The sequence below is a fragment of the Bubalus kerabau genome, chromosome X (assembly GCF_029407905.1).
Source record: "Bubalus kerabau isolate K-KA32 ecotype Philippines breed swamp buffalo chromosome X, PCC_UOA_SB_1v2, whole genome shotgun sequence".
NCBI classification, from domain to species: domain Eukaryota; kingdom Metazoa; phylum Chordata; class Mammalia; order Artiodactyla; family Bovidae; genus Bubalus; species Bubalus kerabau.
Window position 1 is genome coordinate 45,160,327 of NC_073647.1, and position 21,564 is coordinate 45,181,890.

The 21,564-nt window shown below is 40.4% G+C and overlaps 1 protein-coding gene and 1 long non-coding RNA gene across 4 annotated transcripts in view; one reads left to right on the forward strand and one right to left on the reverse strand.

The window, feature by feature from the left end:
- Positions 1-21,564, forward strand: part of LOC129638840 (uncharacterized) — a 78,937-nt gene that overhangs the window by 39,915 nt on the left and 17,458 nt on the right. For both annotated transcript variants that reach the window (XR_008708053.1, XR_008708052.1), the window contains exon 2: positions 10,052-10,138. This is a non-coding gene — a long non-coding RNA (uncharacterized LOC129638840). The remainder of the gene's footprint in view (positions 1-10,051; positions 10,139-21,564) is intronic.
- Positions 7,218-21,564, reverse strand: part of GABRA3 (gamma-aminobutyric acid type A receptor subunit alpha3) — a 236,506-nt gene continuing 222,159 nt past the window's right edge. Inside the window, exon 10 of one of the 2 annotated variants that reach the window (XM_055563543.1) lies at positions 7,218-9,510. In XM_055563543.1, the coding sequence (XP_055419518.1) occupies positions 9,175-9,510 (336 nt within the window). In that variant the 3' untranslated portion in view covers positions 7,218-9,174. Of the gene's footprint in view, positions 9,511-19,038; positions 19,275-21,564 lie in introns of those variants that run through there. The other variant, XM_055563544.1, reaches the window with a different exon arrangement.

The window sequence follows — 21,564 nt, forward strand, 5'->3', positions numbered from 1 at the left end:
ACCATTTCCTATTGACTTTAACCTTGAGGGGACCTGCTTGTGCCATAGAAACCTGGAAAAATTGGCTACAGGTCACCATAGGAGACTGGCTCAGTATGGATGTGGCTTGGGGAGATTAGACAGTTTCAGGGTCAGTAGCATCTGTCCCTCACATTAGTATGCAGAGAAGGTAGTGATTAATAAGACCTTGGATTTCTATGAATTATACTATTGCTACTAGTTGTTCACTAGCTCTCTGTCAATAGACATTCATTGAACTTCCTTTGTTCTCCTCTCATTAAGAGGCAGGGAAGGGACTGGTATGATGCAAGGTTAGACATGTATTTCAGGAAGGGGACCCAGCTTAAAGTGTACAAAGATCATAGAGCTCTTGCCAAACATAACACCTGCAGGCATTAAAGCTCCATCTGCTAGAATACAGAATCCTAAACCCCCATGAAGGCCACACCATGGTTATCCTGAGACTTCAATATAGCTAAGTGGCCTACAACAGGACCTAGCAGTGTTAATTTTATTCTTCACGAACTTATGTTAACTTCATGTGACCCTTTAATGATCTAAGAAAGGGTCTGTAGGTTTTGAAATACTGTGAATAAATGTGCCTGTTGTGTAGGAAGGCTGGAATGCGGCTACGTGGATGGGAAATCCTAAGACTCTGGGTCTTTAAGAAGTTGGCCTAGAATGGAGCCATCAAGCCTAGGGGCCAACAAGTGGGTATTCCCAAATCAGCTCACATGTGCTGCTATTATCTTTGTCTATAGAAGCCAACTTTCTGGGATCGCAAGTCACAAGATGGTGGCATGCAACCAGGTTCTCAGGTAGATGATAGGTTATGGCCCCTCACAACTGCCTCTTAAGTCCAGAACCACCATACTCACCATCCATCCTACTGGGTAGAATGCCTGGAAAGTTAGGACAAATAAATTTTGGCCATATACCCCATTATGGTCTCTGTCACTTCTGGGTCTTTGTACATTCAGGTTGAATGCCCTTCTCCTTTTTGCTGGGCAAATTCTGAATCATCCTTTAAAGTCCAGCTCAGAAGTTATTTGATTCAGTAAGTATTTTCCTGAGTTTACACTATGGTGTTGACCCTACACTGTGGTGTAAATGGGCAGCTCTTCCTCACAGAGCTTAGGGTAGTAGGAGAGTGCAATGAAATGTAGTGAATATGGGGATAGTGAGAGCAACAGAGTAGAGTGGAAGCAAGCACACAGCTTTTTTAACATGGAGAACAAGGCATGAGAGACATGACCTTTCCAGTGAGAACTGAAGGATAAGTAGCAGTTAGCCAGGTCAAGGCAGGAAGGGAAGAAACATTCTAGACTTAGGAAACACCCTGCACAAAGGTCCTGAGACATATTAGTACTTGATGTTCAGTTGATATGGCTGATGCATTGTGAGTGAGTTAGGCATTATGGTAACAGGAGGCTGAATAGGACTTTTAAGGCCTGGGTTAGAGTTTGGATTTTATTTTAGACACAGCAGGGTGCCATTGAAATGTATTAAACAGGCAAGTGATGTGAACCAATTTACTTTTTTTTTTTCATTTCTTTTCTTTTTTTATTTTAATTGGAGGCTAATTACTTTACAATATTGTATTGGTTTTGCCATACATCAACATGAATCCGCCACAGGTGTATATGTGTTCCCAATCCTGAACCCCCCTCCCACCTCCCTTAAAATGCTAGCTATATAGTTATCTAGGTGAGAGATCATGATGAAAGGTTAGACTGGAGTTCTAGTTTGGAAGAGAAGACAAGGGGGTACAACATGGGATTTAAACTAGAGGCTGAGTACAAAAGATTGTCAGATGTGCTAGATATGGGGATGAGAGAGAGGTGTAAGTAACTCCTGCTAAATTTTTGACTTGAGCATCTAGGTGAATGATGCTTCTACTTATTGATAAAGGAATGTCCAGGGGAAAAATTATGTGGGTTGAGGAATTAAAGAGTACTGCTTTTAACAGGTTAAATTTGATGTGAAAGAACTAGGTTAGAGATATTGACTTGGCAGTCATCATCATGAAGTAGATGTGGTGGTTTTCAAGCATGTCTGCAAATTGTTTGACACTCCTCCCATTAAGAGATGAGGTCTGTGCCCAAACTCTTGAATCGGACCTGGCCTTAGTGACTCTGTTGTAACCAACAGAATGCAGCTACCCCTCATAGGAGGATGGCAGAAGCCATGTGGCTTCCTACCTGGTTCTCTTAGAACACTTGTACTCTGCAGGCCCCTTCTGGAGATGCTCCCTTTCTGGACCTAGTTGCCATGCTGTTGGAAGACATAAGGAAAGGCTATATATAGATGCTCTAGTCAATAGTACTAGTTGAACCGTCCTTCAACCATCACAGCCCAGCTGCTAGACATGTGAGTGAAGGACCCCACCCCATGGAAGGGCACACAGAATGCCCTCCTCTTCTCAGTTTAGGACTCTTTTCCCTCTTGAATAGGACAAGAACTGGGTAACTAATATGCCTTCATCTCACCACCAAATCCCCTGCCACATGGAGCTTGAAAGTAGATCCTCCATCCTCATATGTTGTAGTCAGTTGGGTCACCCCCCACTCATTTGAGTATTCCCATCTGATGTCCCAGGCATCACAGAATAGAGATAAGTCATGTGTTAGTTGCCCCGTCAACATTCCTGGCCCATGGGAATACTAAATGATTGTTGTTTGTGCTATTACATTTGGGGCTGGTTTGTTACACAACAAAAGATACTTGAAATATGTGGTAACTGAAGCTATCAGGACAGATAAGATCATTCAGGGAGAGTGTGTAGAGTGAGGAGACAAGAGAAAAAACAGTGTAGGAAGGGATGGGAGAAGTTGAACAGGAAAAACAGAAATGGAGAGGTAGCAGGAAGGAAAATGCAAGGCTATTAGAAGTCATGCTCAACGGTGTCAAGTGCTGCTGACAGGTCAAGTAAGATAACTAAAACATGCCTTTAATTATAAAGAAAATACAAACCACTTGTAAAAGAATGAAACTAGAACACTTTCTAACACCATACACAAAAATAAACTCAAAATGGATTAAAGATCTAAACGTAAGACCAGAAACTATAAAACTCCTAGAGGAGAACATAGGCAAAACACTCTCTGACATACATCACAGCAGGATCCTCTATGACCCACCTCCCAGAATATTGGAAATAAAAGCAAAAATAAACAAATGGGACCTAATTAACCTTAAAAGCTTCTGCACATCAAAGGAAACTATTAGCAAGGTGAAAAGACAGCCTTCAGAATGGGAGAAGATAATAGCAAATGAAGCAACTGACAAACAACTAATCTCGAGAATATACAAGCAACTCCTACAGCTCAACTCCAGAAAAATAAATGACCCAATCAAAAAATGGGCCAAAGAACTAAATAGACATTTCTCCAAAGAAGACATAAAGATGGCTAACAAACACATGAAAAGATGCTCAACATCACTCATTATCAGAGAAATGCAAATCAAAACCACTATGAGGTACCATTTCACACCAGTCAGAATGGCTGCAATCCAAAAGTCTACAAGTAATAAATGCTGGAGAGGGTGTGGAGAAAAGGGAACCCTCTTCCACTGTTGGTGGGAATGCAAACTAGTGCAGCCACTATGGAGAACAGTGTGGAGATTCCTTAAAAAACTGGAAATAGACATGCCTTATGATCCAGCAATCCCACTGCTGGGCATACACACTGAGAAAACCAGAAGGGAAAGAGACACGAGTACCCCAATGTTCATCGCAGCACTGTTTATAATAGCCAGGACATGGAAGCAACCTAGATGTCCATCAGCAGATGAATGGATAAGAAAGCTGTGGTACATATACACAATGGAGTATTATTCAGCCATTAAAAAGAATACATTTGAATCAGTTCTAATGAGGTGGATGAAACTGGAGCCTATTATACAGAGTGAAGTAAGCCAGAAAGAAAAACACCAATACAGTATACTAACGCATATATATGGAATTTAGAAAGATGGTAACAATAACCCTGTGTACGAGACAGCAAAAGAGACACTGATGTATAGAACAGTCTTATGGACTCTGTGGGAGAGGGAGAGGGTGGGAAGATTTGGGAGAATGGCATTGAAACATGTAAATATCATGTATGAAATGAGTTGCCAGTCCAGGTTCGATGCACGATACTGGATGCTTGGGGCTGGTGCACTGGGACGACCCAGAGGGATGGAATGGGGAGGGAGGAGGGAGGAGGGTTCAGGATGGGGAACACATGTATACCTGTGGCGGATTCATTTTGATATTTGGCAAATCTAATACAGTTATGTAAAGTTTAAAAATAAAATAAAATTAAAAAAAAAAAAAAAAAAAAAAAAAAAAAAAAAAAAAAATAAAACATGCCTTTAAGTTTTAGTAACCAGGGCAGTGGTGACTCAGCAAGAACAGCTTCATTGAAAGAAGATAACAGCATAGAATTCCTTTAGAAAAGAGGAGCTGACATGAAGAATAAAAGAGGGACTGGCCTGAGACAGAGGAAGGCCACCTTTTGCCTGTCTCAAGGGAAGGAAGAGATGGTGTGTACAGATCCTATGAGTTCTGTTGAAGTTTAGGGACTTCCCATCTAAGAGTTTCTGTTCTCCACTAAGCTGAACTTCTGGAGGAAAAAAACGAAGATGGGGTGTTTCATGTTCCCAATCTGTACTCTTGGCATCCCTAGGGGCTCCTTGCCTGGTAGCAGCACCTGCTTAATTTTGTCAAGGTAGGACCCAACTTTTCCCATGCTGGGACTAATGCTGGACCATTAATGGCACTGTGCATCATGATGCAGGACTCCACCACATGAAGCTCAGCCCAAGGATGAGGGTAGCAGTGGTAGTGGTAAGGAGGTCACTATTAGACCTGAGAGTTTGGCCCCTGCATTCCAACGTTTAGCCTCTTAGCTTCCGTGTTTGGTGTTTAATCAAATTCTTTTGAAGCTGCCAATCCATCTAGAGTTGCATGATAGGCAATCAAAGGGTGGTGTTTCTGTTCCCCAGGTGGGCTGGGTGGGGGTGGGGGGAAGGGTGTGCCCAGGATGTGGTGACACTCAGGGCAGAGTGGACCACCAGGGAAGCTGCTAGAAAGTGTACGCTTACGTTGACTTGGCTCTCATCAGAACCCCAGTTTACTAATAGGGAAACTCTCAGCTCAGGGGAGGGACTTGCTTGATTTCATGTAGCAATTGATATGGAATTGAGCCCTGACTGAAATTCAGGTGTTCATTTGTCTCAGTGTTTTTCTCATAACATCAAATTGTTGGAGCTTAGGCAGAAGCAAGGTAGACAAGGCCCAGGCGCTCTGTGATGGAAAAGGCAGGAGGTTCCAGACAGTAGCTTTCATGGTCAACAAGGGCAGGTGCCTTTAGCCTCAGTGCAGCGGACGGTCACATGAATGATGTTTCCAGGGAAAAGGGAGCCTGTGTAATTAGATGCTATTGAGACTGAAGAGAGATTCTTGCTGCAATTCTAGACCCCATTGACAGAATTTTCCCCAATGCTTTCTTCCTCTTCCATTTCCCTTCTCATTCATCCCATCTCCTGCTAGACCTCTAGGAAGGAGTCAGACTTTCAGAGGGCCTCCTTCCCAAGATCAGTGTGAGAAGCCCTCTGAAGGGTATCATAACACAGATGCATCCTGGTGCCCAGTCATGCCTTGCTCTCCTGCCCACCATACTTTAGCATGAGGAACTAAAAGGTCATTACACGAACACCTCAGATTTAAAAGTCCATAGGAGCATACAATTATTCAGTAGGGGGAAAAAGCTATTTTAAGTGATAGTGTACATTTATTAACACTTGGATGCTGCTTTAGAGGGCTGCATATTCCATTTGTTTGCTTCCATCAGTCTCCACTGATCATGGTTTAGTCTCCTTTCCAACATCACCCTGAAGAACCTCCACCCCACCCCACATACCTTTCATCTAGGTTAGCATTTATTTAATCATAAATAAGGTTTTAGTTGCTCAGTCATGTCCAACTCTTGTGACTCCATGGACTGTAGCCCACCAGGCTCTTCTGAAGACTGAGGGCAAGAGGAGAAGCGGGTAACAGAGGATGAAAAGGTTGGATAGCATCACTGACTCAATGGACATGGATCTGAGCAAACTCTGGGAGATAGTGTAGGACAGGGAAGCCTGGTGTGCTGCAGTCCATGAGGTTGCAAAGAGTCGGACATGACTGAGAGACTGAACAACAACAATTCAAAAATACGTATTAAGTGCCTACACTTTGTTAGACATTCTTGTAGTAGCCTCTAGAACTGCTAGGGGTATGTCTCTGAAGCTCTTATTACCATAAGATTCTTAAGTTCACAATATTGGTCCCAGTTTGGGGTAAGGTTTCAAACTCTAGGGAACCTCAGCAACAGAATTACTGATGAGAACAGCTTCAGCTTTCCCATAAAACTCAAGAAATAGTTTTCAGAGGAAAACTGGTCCTAGAAGTTTCTCAAGGAAACATTTAAATATGGGTAGCAGGCAACTTTGCTAAGGAGCCTGTATCTCATGGTTGTTTGGGGGGTATGATTGAATTGGTCAAGGATTATGAAATTGCTGTAGTATGACGGCATCAATCAGATGACCACATGGCTAGAACATGCACTGAGGTTTAAATTGTTCAAGTCTCTGGTCTTATTTCACCCAAGAAAACCTTTTATATGACTCAAAATGCTCTCCTAAGGAAATTTTCCCCATCCCTTAGAAGCCCAGTGATTTCCTCAAGCACATCTCATAAGATAATTTCCCAGATTTTTCTTAACTCTGTAACAGATAAAGGTCATCATCTATTTCCCAACACATAGACTAACCAATTAGACACTTATTCTCTCTCTGCCTAGTAACTATTACCTGTGGAGAACTATTGCCTAAGGAAAATAATAATCAATGGAAAAGGGGGGAAAAAGCCTTTTCAATTACAAAGAAAAGACCTTTCTCTTATTTCCTGGGAGTGGGTGAATTTAGTGGAGGAAGCAATACAAGTGTTTCCTTCTCTGTCATATTGGGTAATGAGACCCCTGAGTCAATCAAAGCAGTCTTTTCACATGGGTTCCATTTTGGATTGCTGTAATAGATCTCTTGTTCTTGGGATACCTTTTCCCCAGCATATTCCAATGGTGTTAAGTAAGGGTGGCACGAGAATAGGAGTGAAAGCCCAAAACAGACTACGGCTTGTGTTAGTCAAAGAGTGTCCAAAAAAAAGTTATTTAGCCTGAGTACAATTCAGAAAGAGTTTAATAAACAGCCACTAAACATTGCACCAAAGCATTTGGAAACACAATTTCTACAGAGAGGTAAAGGTCAGGCTTCCATTCTAAATTCCTTAAGACAATCATGAACAAGACAATCATTAACAGCCCCACCCCCCCACCCCCCATCCCCACATAGCCACGACACTACACTCTTATAGTCATGAATTTACCTACAGACACAGTCTTAGGAATAATGGGACTGGCATGCATTATCCCAGCAATGGCAAGGAAGCAGGAGATGGGGGAAGGATGGGTGAAAAGGCAACCAGCAGCTAATGATAGACCCCTTAGGAGCACTGATCAGGGGGTGGGCAGGGAGAATCTCCTTTTGGTGCCCTCTGTGGCATTACTAAGGGGCTCCCGGATACTTTGGACTAGTGGCTGGGGCTGCCATCTTCATCTCATTCTCTTGAACCATGGCGACAAGAAGTGGTCTCCTTGGATAACACATTGTGACTTTCTAAAAATCTTTTTGGTGTCCAACCAAACTGCATTGAGGACCCAGCATGCCTGTTGAGATGGTGCTGATTCTGAGGTCTAGATGGACCTGAACTCTCAGTCCTATCTTCCTGTTGGCCTTTGGAAAGGGGTCCATGATAGTTCTCTATTACAGACACTTGTAAGGAGCCTTGGTGAGTCATTCAAACATCTGAAACTGAGTTTGTCTACTTTATACAAAATTTACAATTATAACTGTCCCTTTTATTCATGCTAAGAACAAATGAGATCGAATCCTTTAAATAATATATTATCAAACTGATAATAAGGTTAATGATTTAATTGACTCAAAAGTAAAGTAGACTCCAATTCATCCCTCTTAATATTGGCATCAAGAGAGGACCAGAGGTCCCTGACAAGTAGGAGAAAAGATCTTGGGCTAGGGTCTGGAGTGTGGAGGGTATGGAAAGAAGAACTTGACTTTCACCTGCCAGTAGCCCTCTTTTCCAAGCCAGTCTTCAAGCCTCAACTACCACCAAGCCCAAATTTCTCACTCCATCCAGTATTTGATGAGTTGCCTTGGCTAGAAGATGACTTTCATATCTTTCTAATCTTTTAAAAAAAACTAGACATTTGATCTCATTTTGTTGCATATGTCCCTTCTTAGTATAAATTAAAACAAATACCTGATCCTTTTACTAAAGAGTTTGTAGGCAGTAATGAGTCCAAGCTAAGCCATGTCCCGCTGGCTACAACAGGTTCAAAGGGCTTAAGAGAAAAGGGCTTTCTGGAGGAGAGATATACCAAAGAAGGTACTATTTTCCTGAGGGTCTAGACCTGGCAGGTATTCGTCATCTTGGTGCCAGGCTGACCTACCTGGTTCCATCTGTTTTGGCAATACATGGTAGACAGCAGTAAGCCTCAATTGTCCACACTAACCTCTAAGCCAATAAAGGGGTTTCAGGCCATCTTCAGAGGTTAGCACTGGCTCCTGCCTTTGCTATCAGTACTTATGCCTAGTGGGCCCTGTTGTGGGCAGGAGAGGGGGCAGGCAGGACCACTGGGGACCCAGGCTAGCTCCCTAGTGAGTCAGAATCATCTGATCTGGACAACAATCCACCTCAGTCTGGACCTATCCAATAGCCAAGGCTCTCACTGCAGGCTGTAGAGTCTCCTGTTGTTCCTGTAGTGGGCAGAGTGCAGTAAATTACATGCCATGCCCTCAGCTGAGGGAGACTGGCAGATTAAGATAAGCAACTGGACAAATGGCAGTGTTTGGCTCCAATCGGGACATACTTAGCAATGTTAGAGGGACAAGTAATTTTTTCTGTTATTCAGTTTCTTCACTGAGATTCCTAAATATTAACTGAGAGTCATGGCGTGGTAAGAGGGTTATAAAAGAAGAATCCTGAAACACATGAAGGGGAGCCCTGGGGTTTGGGTGCCTGGATGCTTCCTAGGGTATATAGTGCTCTGGTTGCAGTGCCACCACTATCTACTGTTTGCGGATCATGCCCTTGATAGCTGACTCCCGGTTGACATATGTAGCCCAATAGACCAGATTGAAAATGGCAAAGAGCACAGGAAAGATGATGCGGGAAATCTTGTCAACCTTGCTGACACTGTTGTAGGTCTTGGTCTCAGTCGGGATATCCTGCACATAGGTGGTCTTGGGTGAAGCAATGATTGTCGGGGTGGAGGAGGTGCTCGGAGCAGCGCCCTTGGAGATGGCAGAGAATTCAGTGTCCTTGGCCAGGTTGATGGGATAGGTGGTTCCCACGATGTTGAAAGTGGTGCTGGTTTTCTTGGTCGGGACTGCTGGTGTTTTCTTCTAAGGGCCAGAAAAAGTAGGGGAGAATGGGGGGACAAAAGGAAAGCTAATTAATTCACTATATAGAATACCTTCAAAGGCTGTGGGGAGGAGGAGACATGAGGGAAGTTAGGAAAGAGGGGCCATGAAGCCAATAGCACTGAGTAGCCAGCTTTGTACAAAGGAATAAATTGAAGATGACTTTGAAAACAAAATCTGCATCATCCTGGATTACTAGCTATTGTGCCTTTGGCCAAGTGACTTCTCCCCTTAGAGCTTTAGTTTCTTCATCTGTAAAATGAGGATCAAAATATTTGGCAGGGTTGTTGAGAGGATCAGATGAAAGAATGGTGGTAGAAATAACTGGAAAACTGAAATCTTGGTCATGTGTAGGATCCTATGCAATCATGTGACTTGATCCTCACAGTAACCGTACGACGTAAGTGTGTGAGATTACTCCCATTTGACAGATGAGAAAACTCAGCTTCAGACTGTGGCAGAGCCCACACTAGCCATCTGGGCTCCCAACTTTTAACCAGGGCTGCACTGTACTGTTCTATAGGTATGAGACACTGTTTGGTTACCCGAGACATAACTCCAAAAGGCTTCAACCATCAAGTGGCACATCTCCTGTGAGGAAGAGAGCTTGGTGAGTCTGAAAGTCATTTTGTCTTAAAGACATACATTCTACAGCATGTTAACATGCATCATTATAACCCTTCATGCAGGCAGGAGCTACAGCCTCTCTAGTTCAGTTCATCTCAGTCACTCAGTTGTGTCTGACTCTGCAACAGCCTCTCTAGGGAACTTCCGTCTGCTTCCCTCTGACAGCACAGGCAGGGATCCTGGGGGCTTGCTATGACTCTGATCTTTGCTTTTCCAGATTATAAAAAAAAAAAAAAAAAAAAAAACCTCAATGATAAATAAGCATACACAAATGTGTCCATTTGTTCTCACATATATGACTTGTATATACATGGACCTCCCATGTAGAAAAGAGAAAAGGTGACAAAGCTCAGGCCTGGGTCAGAAGAGAGAGGCTGAGGAACAGGAGAGGCCAAAGGCAGTGGCTGAGGGCATAGTCTGAGTGCTGAGCTCATAGTGTTTGCTGCCTCATTTCCCACTCTGGCCTTTTCTTCCTTTCATCCCTCTTTGTTTTAAGGGAAAAGTGGGGACAGATGAGCTTTGAAAATGCCCAAGAGTATTTGATGGAAAGTGATGACCAATGTGTTGCCCTGATTTCACATACCTCGAATTTTTCTTTCTCAACGTGACTTTGCTTCCCAGCATCTGTTTTACTTCTTTGCACGTGTTTCCTTCCTGGATTTCTCTACTCCCGCCCTCTCCTACTGACCCCCTTTCTCCTAATCTATTTCCTTTCTTCTTTACTTCCGAGTCCCCCCCATTTTCTGACTCATTTTTCTTTAGACCACACTGCCATTGATCTTCCTGGTCCTAATAATAACTTTTGCCCAACAGCTACTGAATATCTACTGGGCCAAGAACTACGCTAGATGTTTCAGGATAGATGGGAAGGTTAAAAGTTGTCCGTTTCACTCCTTGTTTTGTAGGAGTTTGCAGTCCAATGGTGGGGGGGGGGGTGCAGGGGGAGAGCCCTGTGAACACACCATTGCCATATAATGTGATCAGAATTCTAAGAGATATGAACAAAAGGGTGAGGGGAATTCAGTAGAGGGAGGGGCAAAGTACCTTCAGGTGCTGGAAAAGGTGGCTCAGAGAAGGCAATGAGGATGGTGAGCTGGGTCATGAAAGATGAGCAGGAGCTCACCAGATGAAGATGTAGCCAAGGCAATGCACAGGTCAAGGGCACTGCTACTTTGAGGAATGACAAGGAGTCTGCTGTAGGTAGATGAGAGTGTACATGATAAAGGCCTGTCTGTGCTGGCTTCAGGGTTTTCATCAGGGAGGGTAAGAGGGACAAAGAAGTGGGTGCTGGTTTAAGTAAATGAACAGTCTGACTAATAGGACACTTAAAAAGCAAAACCATTCTTTCTCTTTGAGGATTGTAGTTACATTGCTACAAGTGGAAGGGGGACAGAACTCTAAGGGAGTCTAACAACCTTGTAAATGCTTTAAATACTACATGGGACTCACTTATAATTAGCAAATTCATTGTGTGAATAGAGGCCTGCTGCTAAATGCCTCTGCTATTAAATAAAGGAGCACTTCACTTGTTTGCCTACTTACTTATTCATTTGCTTACTAATCTCTTTTTTTCCTCATGGTTAGACAAAAAATAAAATAAAATAAAAGAAAGAAAAAAACCCACTACCCTGACTTTGCTAGAAGCTTTCACACTCACATATATTATTTCATTTAGTCATCTTATAAGCTGGTTATGACCAAGTCTTTGAAATAATCATTCTGAACAGCAAACACTTTCTTTAGCTCTGTAGGCACTTTGTGTTCTATACGTAGAGAAGCAGCAGTTGATTTAATCACAGATTTTTTAAGTAATAAAAGAAAATTACCTTTTAATTTCCCTCGCCCTTTCCATCATGGAACTTTTTAATCAGCCACTATAATTTTTACCTAAATTGTCAAAGAAGGGAAATCAAAGCAAAAGTTGTAGTGCTGAGAAGACAGAAACAGGAAGCAGAGATTAATGGTTAATAATTCACATTTCTGCATCTAGTTTTCTAATACTTCTCTACACCCTGGAATTTGATAGACACAAACTAGAGTCACTTAACTCTGACCAAGCTATGATTCTGTGCCTACCTCTCGAGCCAATGCTGGGCTCTTAGCTGCATTATAGATGTTTACAGAATGAAACCTGACCCCCCAACTGAAGATTCTTCATGTGATTTCTAATTTATTCCTGCTGAGTCTTGACCTCTCCTATCAGTTCAGTTCAGTTGCTCAGTTGTGTCTGATTCTCTGCGACCTCATGGACTGCAGCACGTCAGGCTTCCCTGTCCATCACCAAATCCTGAAGCTTGCTGAAACTCATGTCCATCGAGTCGGTGATGCCATCCAACCATCTATTCCTATATCATCCCCTCTCCTCCTGCCTTCAATCTTTCCCAGCACCAGGGTCTTTTCCAACAAGTCAGGTCTTCAAATCAGGTGACCAAAGTATTGGAGCTTCAGCTTCAGCATCAGTCCTCCCCATGAATATTCAGGACTGATATCCTTTAGGATTGACTGGTTGGATTTCCTTGCAGTCCAAGGGACTTTCAAGAGTCTTCTCCAACTCTTGAGAAGTGTGACCTCTCCTATCTAGTATGACTTCTCCTATACAGAGATATATAGAATATCTCTATAGTTCATCCTGGAGTAATTCCCATACCACCAAACTGAAACTCACTTTTCCAAATTCCTCCAAGCATTTTGACCTCAGGGCAGGACACTTTTCCTTCTAGAAAGCTACCTCATGTGGACTGGGGATGAGGTAGTGAAAACTTTTATGGACTAATGCATGTCCAACTTGAGAGTTTTTCTCAGATCACGTTCATGTTAATTGTTTTCAGAAGTGCTAATTAGAGGGTTAGTTGAAGCCCTGAATGTACTTGAGACCTCCAGGACCTCAAAGTATATGCAGATTAAGTCCTATGACTGTGTTAACTTAACATCCATCCAACTTTCCTGAACCCCAGTTTTCAGAAGTGGGTAAAGTAATGGAGTGTATACTATGTTAGATTCAAAGACAAATCAGACAAAGACCCAATTTTTACACCCAAACAACTCAATTTTTAAAATGGGTTTTAAAATAGACATTTTTCAAAAGAAGATATAGAAATGGCCAATAAGGATGTGAAAAGATGCTTAATATCACCAATCATAATAGAAATGAAAGTCAAAATGAGATACCACCTCATACCCATTAGGGTGCCTACTATTAAAAATAAGAACAATAACAGTAACAATAAAAAAAGGAAATAACAAGTGTAGACAAGGATATGGAGAAATTTGACCCCTTATGTGCTGTCGGGAATGTAAAATGGTGCAGCTGCTATGAAAAATGGTACATCAGATCCTCAAAAAATTAAAATATGACCCAGCAATTCTACTTTGGAGTATATTGCCCACCTCAAATGAAAGCAAGGTCTTAAAGAGATATGAGCACACCCATGTTCATAGCAGCATAATTCTCACTAGCCAAAAGATGAAAGCCACCCAAGTATGCATAGAGAGAAGAATGGATGAAGAAAACGTGGTCTATCCATACAATGGGATATTATTCAGCCTTAAAGGAAATTCTGATGCATGCTATAGCATGAATGAACCTTGAGGATGTTATGCTAAATAAAATAAGCCAGTCACAAAGACAAATATGATTCCAGTTGTATTCAGTACTTAGAGAAGTCAGATTGCTAGAGACAGAAAGTAGAATGGAGGTTGCCAGGGGGTGAGTGGAGAGGAGGATTGGAATTTCTGGTTTCATGGGGATAGAGTTTCAGTTTTGCAGGATGAAAAAGTTCTGAAAGTTGCTTGTACAATACTGTGAACATGCTTATTAGAAACAGTTAAGATGATAAATTTTAGGCTGTCTAATGAAGATTAATTAAAATAAGAGAAAACTAAAATATAAGGGAGAACACGAAAAAAACACAGAAAGGCACAAATGCTGAGTCAAGTGACTTCAAAAGAGGAAGGGAACATGCTGGATTAGTAAGAGGTCAGTAAGCCAATAGAATGGGGAGAAAATGCAGGTGCAAGAGAAGTAATGGGGAGAAAATGCAGGTGCAAGAGAGGGTAGGGGATATCCAGACCATATGTGGGGATGGACCTGGGGCCAGTGGATGAGAAAGGAAAGAGTGGATGAGACTCAAATATTATCTGCTGCTGCTGCTGCTGCTAAGTCGCTTCAGTCGTGTCTGATTCTGTGAGACCCCTGAGACGGCAGCCCACCAGGCTACCCTGTCCCTGGGATTCTCCAGGCAAGAACACTGGGGTGGGTTGCCATTTCCTTCTCCAATGCATGAAAGTGAAAAGTGAAAGTGAAGTCGCTCAGTCGTGTCCGACTCTGTGTTTATCTGTTGGTGGGTAGACCTGTGTCCATGCCCAGTTATTTGCTTGGTATGAGGTGTCCTAGAACTGGCACCTACAGACTTGTTGGCCCAGGGCGGGGCTGGGTCCTAAGGTTAATAAGTTAGAGGGAGGATTCCAAAATGGAGTTTGCCAGCACCAGTGTCTACATGGTAGAATGAGTTCTCCAGAATGGCTGCCACCAGTGTCTATGTCCCCAGGGGGAGCTGTAGTTGCCCCTGGTTTTTCCAGGAGACTCTCCAAGATCAGCAGGTGGGTCTGACCCAGCCTCCTATTACTGCTTTTGCCCTGAATCCCAGAGCATGTAAGTGAAGTCTCTATTTTCCCCCAGCTCTCTGGGACTCTCAATTGTATGCATTACTGGTCTTCAAAGCCAAATGCTCTGGGGGTTCATTTTCCTGGCATATGACCCACAGGTTATGGAGCCCACCTTGGGGCTCAGACCCCTCACTCCTCCCCTCTGTAATGGTAATATTCCTCTCGTTTGTGGATTGCCCACCCTGGGTATAAGACTTGCCTATATCACAACTCCACCTGTCTTGTTTGGTTCCTTCTTCATATCTTTAGTTGTAGAAGGTCTTTTCTGGTAAATTTTGATCTTTTCCATGGATGGTTGTTCTACAAATAGTTGTGATTTGGGTGTGCTTTTGAGAGGAGGTGATTGCTGGGTCTTTCTTCTCTGCCATCTTGACTGATCCCCCTGTTTGTTTCTGTTTCAATCAACTCATCAGCGATAGAGTATGTTTGTTGTCAGGGCATTTATATCTACTGTAGAAAAGGGTGAGAAGGCTACCACTTTATGAATACAAATTAACCCAGAGTGAATATCATTCACCCCAGAGAGAACATACCAAGTGGTGACTTGATTTATGGCTGTTTTTACAGGAATGCTAGAAATTTTAAAAAGCCATTAATGATAAAAAACTAAACTTTTCCAAATTATGGATGGAAGTTGAGTATTTTCTAATGTAAAATAAAACGTTATTCTAGAGCATTCAAATTTCTTATTTGAAAATAAGAAAAAAGCATAAGAATCACTGTGTTTCCAAAATTTAGGTAAGAATTTATATTTTAAAAGAACTTCTAAGAATAATAACTGTCTTTTTTAAAAATATAGTTTTATTTCTTCATTTTAATTTGCTCTTACTTTTAATTTTCAAAAAATATAATCTAGGTAATAATGCACATAGTTAAAAAGAAATAAATGTAAAAACTTATAATGCCTGTACCCCAACCTTGTCCTACAACATAATTATTTTTAACTTTCTATCTTTATTTTAATTTTCTAAACTTTCTAATATTTATATATTTCTAAGTAATATGCTTATACTGCTATCAGTTTTATACATAACCATTCATATTTTCATGCTGATTTACCTCACTTATGCAACCCTTCCTCCATCTTCCATACAATTATAGCAATCTTTCTAGTGCAATCAATAATCAATGGTAACATCATTATAAAGGACTGGATAAATACCTCTAGCCTCTTGCTACAAATTGCACTGGGTTCTTCTCCAGGTTTGCTTGCTACATAGCTTTCATCTTAGGAATTCCCTTCATCTATCTCCTCTGTAGGATACCCTCTTCTCTGGTCCAGTGTCTTTCTCTTTTTCGTTCTACTTTCGTTTTAATAGAACATGTTCTCCTGTATTCTCCTAAGGTGGAATCCATGAGAAGTGACATTTCTGAGTTCTAGCAGGTCTGAAAATAACTACCTTTCCATTTAAGTGATACTTTGACTAGGCATAGGATTCAAGATTGAAAATCATTTGTCCTTCAGATCTAGATTTACAGCTCCACTGTCTTCCAGCATCCAATGGAAGTCTGATGCCATTCTGCTAATCATTTCTTTGTAAATAACACTTATTGCCTTTCTAGAATCTCTTTAGTCTACCATTTATCCCTGGTTTTCTAAAATCTCAAGATGATGTGACTTTATGTGGGCCTATGAGAACACTTTCAATCTGGAGGCTTATATCTTTCCTTTTGTAAACATGTCTTATATTAGTTCTTTGCTAATTTCCTTTGTTCCCATTTCTCTGTTCACTCATTCTGCAGGTTCTGAGTTGGATGAATTTCCTGGATTCATCCCTAAGTCCCTTAACCTCTTCTTTTCATTCGTCAATTATTTCCTTTTTACCTTACTTGTAGAAAGATTTTTTTTTCAGTTTATTTTCCCATGTCTATTGAAACTTTCATTTTGGCAGTTATTTTTTCAAATGCATTGTATTTTGTTTCAAATAAAGCAACATATGTATATATGTATATTTTCTTCAGAAAAACACAAAATGTTAAACTCTACAAAAGTGCATGTGTCTTCAGCAGACCATGTTTGTCTGATCAGTAAGACTTTTGTTTTCAACATTAACTCTCTGAAGACAATGGACTGACATCACTGCTACAACATAGGTTGCTACTGAGCTTCTGATCTTTAGTCATATCTTGATTTTCGTTAACAAATGCGTAAATACTGCCTGGCAGAAATGCTGCAATGTCTTGAGAAAAAGTGCTAACAGATCAAGCAAAGCCATGAAAGTTATGAAACAAGCTAGAGCTGATTATTGGGGTTTCCCTGGTGTTTCAGACAGTAAAGAATCTGCCTGCAATGCAGGAGACCCAGGCTTGATCCCTGGGTTGGGAAGATCCCCTGGAGAAGGAAATGGTAAATCCACTCCAGCATCCTTGCCTGGGAAATCCCATGGACAGAGGAGCCTGATGGGCTACAGTCCATGGGTTGCAAAGAGTCAGACACGACTGAGTGACTAACAATTTCACTTTTTTTCACAAATTATTGAGAGGATCACACAACCAAATAGGGTTTGTATATTCAGACTGACCCTCTTGTGACAGGGATTTGGGTCAGCACCTCGAGCAGGGAACTGAAACTGAGTGAAAACTGCTTTTTTTTCCTCTCCTAGCTCAGGCCACCAACCCCACAGCTGGGACAGAGAGAACCGCAGCATCTGTGGAAACTTCTATTTCTCGTTACACTGTGAAACCCTGGAGACATTTCCCCAGAAAGGCCTGGCCTCTGAGTTGTTTGCAGAGTACTGCCTTCACTGGGGTCTTTGTCCCCAAAGCAGCCTCTTGGTTTTTGGCACAGCCTTTGTTTTGGGGATGGAACCCCTTGTGTGGCTTGTCTTCTGTGTTCATGGAGGTTGTTGCCCTTCCTTACTGGATTGGCTTCATTACCACTTGGTGGTTATTTTTCATTTCAGAAGCTCTTCCTTATTCTCTGATTTCCTTTTATATTAGCATCCTCCTTATTTTATGTATATGATATATTTACAAATATAAGATAAGATTTACTTTTGTTTTTCTTAGGTTCTCTTTAATTCCCTAAATTATTTCTGTTCCTGCCAAGATGAGTTTTTTTTTGAATCTTTACTTTTCTCTATTACAAATTTCACTTTGATAATGCTTCATATCATAGTATTATTTGGCAACATAAAAGATGTCTGTATGTTTAGTGTGCCTGAGCTGGGCTTGTTGACTGGTAAACTATGCTATCTGGAGGGAGGTCATTTTATGGGATACTCCAGAATGTCACTGTATTAAGGTCTTTTCTATGGAGACATTCAGCTTCTTTAGAAAAGAAACTTCTGCTGGTCTTTAGGAAACTATACCTCTGGCTGTTGACATTTTAAATGCTGGCAGGCTCTGGGGTCTTGACTACTCTGTACACAGGCCTTTATTCAGTCCCCTTAATTGCACCCCCATGATTTATTGTCTGTTGTATGAAGCACCTTGAATGCTGAGTTTCTCCAGGGTTGTATCTCTCTCCAACTTGATAAATCAGTTCTTATTCTGTCTTTCCACATTCATTTTTCTTAAAAAAATGCATTACAATCTCTTGTCTGACTGAAAGTCCTCTTCAGTGCTCCTGGTACTTGTGGGTTTATACCTGTTTTATTTCTTTACCCTCATTTTAGTGGGATTTTTAAAGGAAGTGGTGATAAAATGTGTAGCTGTTCCTCAGAAGCCCACAGTTCATTGAGTGCTATTATAAGGTAGTCATTTGTCTTCATTTGAAAATGAGGTATTTGTTCCTACCTATCCCTTCTTTTCCTTTCCTTTATCTTTCCCCTCACATTCTGTCTAATCCTTGACCATAGTACAGATCAGAAATAGACTTTTGGATCATTAATATTAGTTTTAAACAGTTTTGTGCTCACCTATTCTAGTTTTATGAGGCAAATAAGGATTAATATGTCTCTCTAAAGGAAGCAAAATAAGTTATAGTTAAATTGTACTGTTTTTTACTTTTAATGCACTTCGTTTTTTTCTGTGGGTCAGTGGTTCTGTTAGTTCCTTCATACTGTAGCAGCGTGCACAAAACATAGTACCCGCATATTAGAAATCCATTTTTATACATTTCATAGTTTTTTTCAACTCTCATCAACATCCTTTCAATAACTTAAATCGATTGACAGAACTAAGAAGGAATACTAAGATCACCATCTCTGCAGAAGACTTTTAGATGATTCTTTTTGTTCTTCTTCTTTTTTTTTTTTCATTTTCAGCACTCCTTGGAATTGGAGAAACAGTTATCATTTTTGACAGCTACACTGTTCAAGTGCTCTTTCTACCTTCAAGCCACCACTGCATCTCTTTCCAATCACAAAAAACAAGTCTACCACATATTTCATAAGATATTTATGACTGCCTTTCAGATATCTGAAATTAGCAATCATCATTGCCTTAATGCATCTGTCCTTTCTCCATTGTAGTAGCCAAACTGGAACAGCATATTTTAAACATGGTACAACCTGTACAGAATAAAAGGGGTTTATCATCTCATTTGTTCTAGGTAACTCCTAACTCAGATTCAAATCAAATTTGGCTTTTCAAGAGTTACACCACATGGATGGCTTACATTAAATGTGTTCTTTCCCTATATCATAGCATCTTATTTATAACATGCAAATCTTTGTTAACCTTTTTTATCCCTGAACTTTTTTGGAATATATGTGTAAAAATTTGTTGTATTTAGAAATGTTAACCTTTTGGTTTCAGCCTATTCTTTCAAACTTCAGAAATTCTCTTGGACTTTACTTCAAAAGATACTCTTTTTTATTAATGCCAGCTTACAAATTTGAATCTCTTATATTATGTATCTTTATTTAAGTCACAGATGACAGAATTTAAGAGGGCTTCCCTGGTAGCTCAGATGGTAAAGAATCTGTGGAGGGTGAAAGATAAAGCCTTGTGGCTTATTACAGCAATATCCATTCAGGTTGATGTCCAGCCATCAATCAGATTATATTTGACTTCAACTGGTCAACCAATTACATCAGCATAATTGTAATATTTTTTCAACTGCTATTTCTTCTTCATGAAGACATAATTTTAAAAAGTTAGATGTCTTGATAAAGTCTGTAAATTTCCTGTTTTACCAGTCTAGTAAACTTTCCATGAATTTTCTTAAGGTTAGTTTGGCACTATTTCTTCTTAGTTAAATCAGGCTATATGTCAGTAGTTAGTGCAAACTGCTCTTAAAACATCTGTTTAATAAGGGTCTTTCAGTTTAATATGTCAGAATAAGGACATCTTTGCTTCCTTTTCTTCTCTGGAACCAACCAACATAAGGAAAATGATATATGAAACCAAAACTCCATCTTTGATGAAAATTGGAAGTATTTTTAACCCTCACCCCAAAACGTAAGGACTCCCAAATGCAGTAAAAATTGGATCAGGGTGAAGAAGACATTGAGGATGCCTAATATTCTAGATTTCAGGCCAAGAACAGAGTCCTAAAATATGGATGGCAGGACCTGAGTGAAAAACAAATGACCTCTGTTTTGAAACAAATGGTTTTCAGGCTGGTAGTGAGAACATCCTGGAATACTGTTTGATTACCACATAGTAGTGAGGAGGTAGAGACTGGAAACATTAAAGGGTACAATATTACACATATGCACACAAGCATGCACACACTACACCATACATAGAGGTCTTTCTTGTGGGTTATTTATAAGAATTTATATAGATAACAGATGATGGTCAAACTATTAACTTTCAACTACTTATTCTCAACCACTCACAACTATCCTATTCATTGTCTCAGTCCCTCCCCAAAATGATACTTTCACACATAGCAGTGTTAGTAAAGAACTCCTCTAATACAACTTCAAGTAACAGTTGAAAAAGAATATGTTACTGATGCAAAATACGTTACAATGAGGGGAAAGAACCAATAAAGAACTGCATAACAACACACAAAACAAACAGAATACATTAAAAGCTAAGTCAGCAGAAATCGTAAAATTAATATAAGGAAAAATACTACTACTATAGAAATGAAGGAGAACAGACACGGTGAAAATGTTCAGAAACACAGAGGACAGGCTTGAGAAAAATAAAATGGATAAGAACAGTTGGAAATTACCAGAGAATAATGGTAAATAAGGATTATAAAGTTATATTATATGTATAATCTGTGCTTTTAGGAAGATAACAGAGCAAAGATGTGTTTCAGGAAAGCTTTCCTGAAACAAGGACAGTTGTGAATCTATAGAGTTAAGGGCAACATGCTGTCCTAGGAAAAATTCATACAGATAGATCAAGATCTATCCTTGTAAATAAAAGACACATGCATATGGGTTTCTAAGCCATAAAATCATCTCCTCATTATGTGAAAGCTTCTCAGGGTAGTTTTAAATTTCCTCATAACAATATTCAGTTCTAGAACCGAAAATAGCAACCAATGTCTATGTGGATGTTAGAGAAAGAGAATGCAACCCACAAATTGTACAACAGCCCAAATATAATTCAAGTATAAACACAACTGACAGATAATTTTATACATGTAAGATTGTCAGTAATGTTAGGCATTACTGACATAAGATAGTAGGAAATATGGTTCCCATGAACACTTCCTAAAGAAACTTCCAGAGGATAGCCTTGAGGTAACTAAGCGATGAACATAAAAATGGATAAGAGGACTATTTTGAGAAGAGAATCTTTTTAAATATAGAACTGTGAGTAGTAAAATACAGAAATTATGACTGCATAAAAGCATGTAAATACTATAAAACTTGACAATGTGGAAACAGTTGT